We start from the raw sequence: 7752 nt of genomic DNA on the forward strand, positions 1-7752 counted from the left end.
ACTTGAAGACATCGAATGCTTCATATTTGTGTTTCATGAGATACACATATCCAAATCTACTGTAATCATCAGTAAATGTAATGACGTATCTTTCACCGCTTCTGGTCATTGTTCTAAAAGGTCCACATACATCAGTATGTATGAGTCCTAATAGATTCGAAGCTCTTTCACCAACATCGGTAAAAGGAGCTTTGGTCATCTTGACACATATACATGATTCACATACATCAAAAGACTCTTAGCCTGTTGACTCTAAGATCCCATCCTTTTAGAGCTTAGCAATGCGAGTTTTACTTATGTGCCCAAGTCGACAATGCCATAAAGAAGTTTTATTTGAGTCTAACTTTGTTTTCTTATTTAAGTTGAACATTGAATTATCCTTTTTGTATGAACCATTTAAACTGATTTCATATATTCCATTTTTGGGACCAGACTCAAAATAGAACACATTATCTTTAAACACATAAATGTTTTCAGAATCAAAGTCAAACTTATACGAAAACATTGTTCATAAAAGCGAGAAGTAGAGATAATATTCCTAGTTATATTAGGTACATAACAACAATTGTTCAAAATAAGATTAAGGCCATTTGGAAGCAAAATATGATATTGCCCTATGGCTTTGACAGCTACTCGAGTGCCATTGTCGACATGAAGTTCCAAATCGCCATATCTTAGTTCTTTGACATTCTTTAGTCCATGCAGATCATTGCAGATGTTAGTACCACTTCCAGTATCGAATACCCAATAATTACTACGGAATGCATGTAATTCAGTCACATATATACCTGAGGTTCCAACCTGGTTGCCCTTGATTTTCTTAACTTCCTCTAGGTATTTAGGACAATTGTGCTTCCAGTGTCCCTTTTCATTGTAGTGAAAGCAATCAGATTCAACAGCAAGCTTGGGTTTAAGAGTTGGGTTAGTAAAAGGAGGCTTCCCTTTGCCCTTTCCCTTTCCCTTGCCCTTGCCCTTGCCTTTCCCCTTACCTATATTATTACGGTTTTCTTCTTGGAGATTGGACCCTCACGGATCATCAACACTTGATTGTTCCCAGATTTCTTGATGTTTGCCTCAACTTTTTTGAGCATGTTATGAAGTTCATTGATGCTCCTTTCTCAGTCATTCATTGTGAAGTTCATCACAAATTGGTTGAATGACTTAGGCAATGAGGCTAGGATCACATCGGTCGCTAGCTCATTCCCAAATGGGAATCCAAGGCGGGCAAGTTGCTCAACATAAGCTTTTATTTTGAGTACATGTGCACTCACAGAAGATCCCTCGGCCATCTTGCAACCAATAAAAGCATTCAAGGTCTCAAACCTCTCTTCTTAACCTGAAATTGAAACATGACTCTTAGTTGTTCAATCATTTCAAATGCTTCATGGAACTCAAAAGTTTTCTGAAGTTCAGGAATCATAGTTGCAAGCATGATGCAAGCCACTTCAGTCGAATCATTAACATGTTTCAGCCGAGCATCTTTTGATGCTTTGGCAACATTAGCTGGGAGCTCTTCTGGGACATGTTCATCAAGGACATGGTCCTTTTTCTCAAGCTTGAGGACAATTCTCAGTTGTCTGAACTAATCAAGAAAGTTGGGTCCACTTAGTTTTTCTTTTTCGATGATGGATTGGATGGTGAGTGATGAGGTGGTTACGTTTGGGGTAGTCATCTACAAAATAATAAGATTCATTTTAATATCTTTGATATAAATTCTTTTCAAAAATAATTACCCTTCAAATTAAATTTTGAAAAGTTAAGATCCACATCACCCAAAATAACTTGAGGAGATGACCCACAACTCAAGTGATTTTGTTGATCGGTAGGTTATGATAACCGATTACAACTCCTATGTAATTCTTAGATTTATGAGATCGATCCAAAAACATTACTTTATTTTTAAATGGCATGTTCGTCCCATCAAATAAGAAATTGATCAAATCATCCATTTAAAAAACATGTGAGTTATATTTCACAAATGGTTAGGTGACCTTTATCCCATAAGCAAATACAAAACACCTTGACTATTTCTGACAACTCAAATGAATAAGATGACCCTAAAATCCATATGAGTTCAACAAAAATCCCAAGTGATTTTTAAGTGGGTTGCATGGAGTTGAAGTTTTATAAATAAGGGTTTTTTTATCAATGTTTCTTATTCTAGCATTTTAAAACATTTTGTATCATGAACATTTCATGCATAAAATATTTCATGGTATATTTAAAGTGTTACAAAATTCATAAAGTTGAATTTATTTTATATATAATTTTACCGGTTAAACTTTATATTCAATTTTAATCCGACGTTATAGGGATTAGAACCGGTTTCAAACTTTGTTAAAACAACATTTTATTATTGAGTTATGGAGTTTAGTTTAAGTTTAAAAATATTTTAAACTTTTTTATATCTTTAAAAGTTTGGCTACTTTAGAATTTTAAAAAAATATATTTAAAAACTCTTTTTAACAAAAAACTCAATTTTGACATCTTATGTTGAAATTTTTATATAAACCTCTAAACCCCAAGTTTGATGTTATTTTTGTGATAATGTTTTTGCACGGGCAAACACATTTTCATACATACAACATTTTACAACAACCAAAATAACCATCACATGCATGCATTTTAAAGTGTATAAACAAAATCATTTTTCTAGTAATATATATTGTGAGTCATCACAACAAATATTAAATCATTCTAAAGGACTTAATAGGACACTTCAAAGTTTTCAAAAAAAAGGTTTCATGTCTTCATATCTTCATAAGATCTTTAAGCTCCATCTTGTTATATTTTTAAAAAAATAAAATACAAGTAGTCTAAAACTAATTTATTACATATAAAAATAAACACATGAAATAATACTTATTTATCTACTACATCATATGAATAAATAATAACCACAAATGTCCTAATGAGTTGTTTATACACAACAAACATATCAAACATACCAATAAACAACTCTTTGTTTTTTCTAAGACAACCTTTATATAACCAAAATGCATAGAAAAATGGGAATGAGGGATGGTTGAGGTTCCGATGACGATGCGGGTAGTGAGAGTTGTGTGTGTTTTTGAGAGAAAGAGAGGGAGAGAGAAAGTAGGTTAGGGGACTTTTTTTTTTGTAATCATTAAAATATAAAAGAAAATAAAGAAAATATAAAAAAACAAATAATAAGGGTAAAATAGTATTTTCAACATTTTTAGGACCAAAACCACAGAAAATTTTTGATTTTAGACCTTGCATGCAAGTCGGAAACTTTTTGAACCATATCTACAGTTTTTGCGAAACCACAAGGACTTAATTTTGCAGTTTTGTCTAAAAATAAAAAATATTAGTATATTATTTATATTTATATAATAAATCTAATGTATAATATTATATTTTTTTAGTTTAAAAAAAACAAATAAATAAATAATACAAAGAACTAATGATATATGGCAATTTACGTCACAATCGGTCGTGACTTTGGAGTTGTCACTCGACTCAGATTGCAACCATTAAATGTAATAATGTATATTTTTTATTTTCCTTTAGAGGATAAATTGTCGCTATTTATTAGCAATAAACATGGTTTAAATATTTACCTTTAAGTTTTTTAGTTGACGCCAATATCTCAAACAGGATAAACTTTGTAATATTTTCCGAAACATGTTTCAACATTTGATAAACAAATGTATCAACCATTGATTAAATGTTATAATATCACCAAAGTTCAATAGTATCTGGTATTGCCCTTCTTACTTGAGTTTGAGGGTTCAAATTTTGTCCTAGACATAGATGGAATTAAGAAATAGTTTAAAAGTATATTAGATTTACCATTTAAAAAAATATTATAATATCTTTGCATTACTAGAGGAAAGAAGTGAAGATGAGTTATCATTGCTTCCTAACAACTCATTTATAAGAAGAAGTCATACTGAAGTTGTTAAATACTTAAATTGAATTAGAAGTTAAAATGGCATGACTTGGTTAGTTGTTTTTATTTCAGAACATAGATTTTGCATTCATTTGGTAGTTATAAAAGTAAACCACAAAAATAATTGATTTATACATATGTAATATTGCAATATGACTCCTTTTAACAATATTATATTACATTTGTAGTTTAATTTCACTATTTATTAAATCAAACAATAAGCATTCCATATGTTGTAATAAACTTAGATAGCACACATCCTAACATATATATTGTTAAAGCGATATTGAAACAACAAATTCAAAACAAGATACAACACATGAACACCTTACATTCAAGTTTTTTCAAATAGACTAATTACACTAGATATAGAAAGAAATTCATCATATTTGATATTTTGCATAAAAACCCTACTAAAAAGGAGGAGTTGTTTTAGTGTTCATAGATAGGGATGTTTGAGGTGGTTAATGAAGCCTTGTGAATGTGTGCTATAGCAAGAGCGGTTTCTGAGACTTGGTTTTTGATTTGTGAAATTGTTGAAAGCATGGATTCTTTGTACTTTGAGATGGAATCAATCGATGCTAAAAGCTCATGAGCACATTTTTGAATTTCTTCTTCGTTTCTCTTCATTGTTTCTTGTAACTTTGCTTTTGAATTCTTCACAAATATGCATAAATGTATATATACTTTGTTAGATAATTAGTTGACATTTTAATATAAAAATTAATAGAAAATGAGAAATTACCTGAGCAAGTTCAAGAGCTTCTTTTTCAACAACATCCACTTTATGAGACTCGGCTTCAAAGTTTTCTATCAATTTTTGAGCTTCCATTGCACATCGAGAGGTGTGTTCTTGTGTTTCCTTCTTTATCAAGTTTAATTGATTTTCCACCTGATCAAACAATTTGTTAAAAAGAATAACAAAACATACTTATAACCTCAAACAAGACTATAAAGTACTCATGAAATAGTCTCAAGATGATCAAACAGAAGCATATTGAATTAAATAGCAATGTACTTAATTATAATATGTGTAGTTATTTAACTTAAATAATAAGTTTGGGGATTTTTGGTCCCTATTTTACTTATAAAACAATTGTACCATTTTATACTAGAAACTGCAATGGTTGGAAATTGGGACTTACTTCATCAATTCGTGATTGAAGTAAAGCAATACGATTTCTTTTGGCATCAATTTTTGCATTAATGTCACGGGATAATTGCTGAAGAGATATCAAACTTTCAAGATTTTCCATTGAACTTTTCTTTACATCATCACTAGCAGACTTTAGTGCAGGCTTCAGTGTTGATTTATAATCCATCCCAAGCACTTCAGCAGGTGTTAAACCTTTGTCATTCAACTCATACTGGAAATCATTTCCTAGTTTCAACCTAAAAAATTCAACAAGAAAACAAGAAATATGAATAAGGGTTGTGATAAAGATGATTCATATGTCAAAAAAAAGTGTACCTCCTCATAGTCTGGTTGCATTCGATCTGTAGTGCCTCAAGCTCCTTTAAATTTGTCCCCATGACAGCATTAAGATCCCAGCATTTCTCCTCCCATTTGTTCCTTTCGATCTCAGCCTCTCCAATATCTCTTTCCACTGATTGTAACTCTCTCTTCATCCTCTCTGCATCTCTCATATTCATAGCCTGTTCTTCCACTTTCTTCTTCAACTCTTCATTCTCCTCACACATCCTAACCCTCTCCTCTATTTTAGTTCCCAATTCCTTCTCTTTTTCTTCCAATAGCTTCTCCACAGACACAACATGTGTCTGCAACTGTTCGATTAATTCGTTGAACTTCTTAATATCCTTTTCCAACATTCCCTGTTCCTCCTCCTTTGATTCCCTCAGTGATGGCCCAGACTTCATTGCCTCCAGTTTTGCCTCCAGATCCTTCACATCTCCTGATTTGACCTTTATATTCTCCTCCAGAGAGATTTTCTCCTATTGTCAACGTTTCAGGAACCCAAATCAACCTGAGTAAACTAATTTTTAGGTATTTTGATTATACGAAGAAAAGTTATATTAATACCTGGTGTAACTTCTCCATGAAATTTTCATCTTCCCTTTCCATTGCATCGTCGTCTCCCCTTATGTAAAGCAGGTAAGTATTCAGAGTATAGATGAACATGCTGTCGCCAGAAATCGGCTGTGACTGAGTGGAATTTGCAAGGTGCTCGTTATACATTGCAATCTGTACAAGCCAATGAAGCACGGCTAAAACAGTAGGAAACATGTGAGGCGTTCCGGGGGATTTTAAGGCCGACTTGTTCATCTTAATCGGGCAATTCAACCATTTCAAAACTACAAACAGATCGTCCTCGATCTTATTACCAGGCGGATATTCGAGGCGAGTGAGAATGAATTTTAGGGTTTCGGTGATGTCTTTGCCAGACGGGAGGGGTTTAAGTTTGAAGAAGATAGGGAAGGAACATGCGGATAGGTAGGAATTGATGGTGGAAACAGCGAGGCTTTGGTAGGACCGGTCGTTGACGACGACGGCGGACGGCGGACGGTGGTGATTGACGCCAGCAGAGTAACAAGAAGAGGGACGGCTACTGCAGAAACTACCGTCGGAATCTCGGCGGGTTCCTCCAACGCCAACATTGAACTGCCGTGGATCTACAGATGTTGGAGTAGTGATGCGGTGGTCGCCGACGAAGCGCTCCGTTGGAGGGCGGCGTCCGGCGGGGCCTCTCATGAATGATGATAGACTTGTGTGAAATTAGATTTTCCCGCCCTAAAAATTTGGAATCAGGGAGGTGGAGATCGGCGTTCTGTATGATAAACTATTTTATACCCCCGTGCCCGTACGCATCGGGTAACTGTTTATATTTGATACTTTATTTATAGTCTCACGTTTCTCTTCTATTTTGATTTTTTTTAATAAGAAAAATGAAAATTAACTTATCTAGGGTATGTTCATATATAAATAATTTGGATAAATTACATCAATTGTTCCACTTGGATATATCAAAATATACATTTAATCCTTATTTTCAAAAATTAACTTGGACCATCCATCGATTTTTTTTTTTTTGCACGCTTCGTTCCTACGGACATAAAAAAACCATTTTGCCATTATTTATTTACTTTTTGATTTGTTTATTAATTATTATATAGTAATCTATTAAAAAAATTTGTTTAATTAAATATAAAAACCACCACCATTATTATATCTCTTATCATCTTCTTTCTGAACTCCGACAACCACCACTTATCACCACCAGAAACCACCACCTATTACCACTGTTAACCACCACCTTTCACTCATATTTCTTTCCCACCTCCAGCCACCATCTACCTCTAGCTACCATCCACCTCTAGTCACCTCCAATGCCTCCACTTATCAGCGCTAACACCTCTTGAACAAACCGCCAGTCAACTACCACCAAAAACGACCATTTACATCCAATTAACCAAATCAAACAAAACCTGAAAACCTACATGGCGTTCGAAACCCTAGGTGATGGTGTTAAAGAACCCGTAGGTCGAAACCCAAAGACGTTGAAGGCAGCGACGTTCCAATCATGAGACGATGAAGGTTCGAAACAACTCACCTCTGAGACGAAAATGGTGCACGTCTTCCTCTAGATCTGTCAGCTTTGACGAACTACCACCTTCGTCTCCCGATTTGCGATTCCATCGAACCACCACTTCAAGATCCGCAAGCTCCAACGAACATGTGGTGACGAAGATGAGGGTTTTCAAGCGAACAGGTAGTGACGACGAATGTGTAGATCTGAGATGGTATACGTCTGAGATGAAAAAGGTTTTTAGGCAAAGCAAAAGTCACCAAGATGAAGGCGATGACGACGAAGATGTCG

At 34.2% G+C, this 7752-nt stretch overlaps 1 protein-coding gene across 1 annotated transcript; it reads right to left on the minus strand.

Moving 5' to 3' along the window:
• Nucleotides 1–4202: 4202 nt before the first annotated feature.
• Nucleotides 4203–6723, minus strand: LOC145074849 (kinetochore protein). The gene is made up of 5 exons (XM_079021171.1): nt 5958–6723; nt 5388–5869; nt 5062–5308; nt 4662–4808; nt 4203–4573 (listed from the first exon to the last, which is right to left on the minus strand). Exons 1-5 carry the CDS (start codon nt 6624–6626, stop codon nt 4349–4351), a joined length of 1770 nt encoding a protein of 589 aa, XP_078877297.1. The 5' UTR covers nt 6627–6723; the 3' UTR covers nt 4203–4348.
• Between the last annotated feature and the right edge of the window lie 1029 nt (nt 6724–7752).

Source organism: Lactuca serriola, chromosome 9 (assembly GCF_051521515.1).
Source record: "Lactuca serriola cultivar US96UC23 chromosome 9, Lser_US96UC23_V15, whole genome shotgun sequence".
NCBI classification, from domain to species: Eukaryota; Viridiplantae; Streptophyta; class Magnoliopsida; order Asterales; family Asteraceae; genus Lactuca; species Lactuca serriola.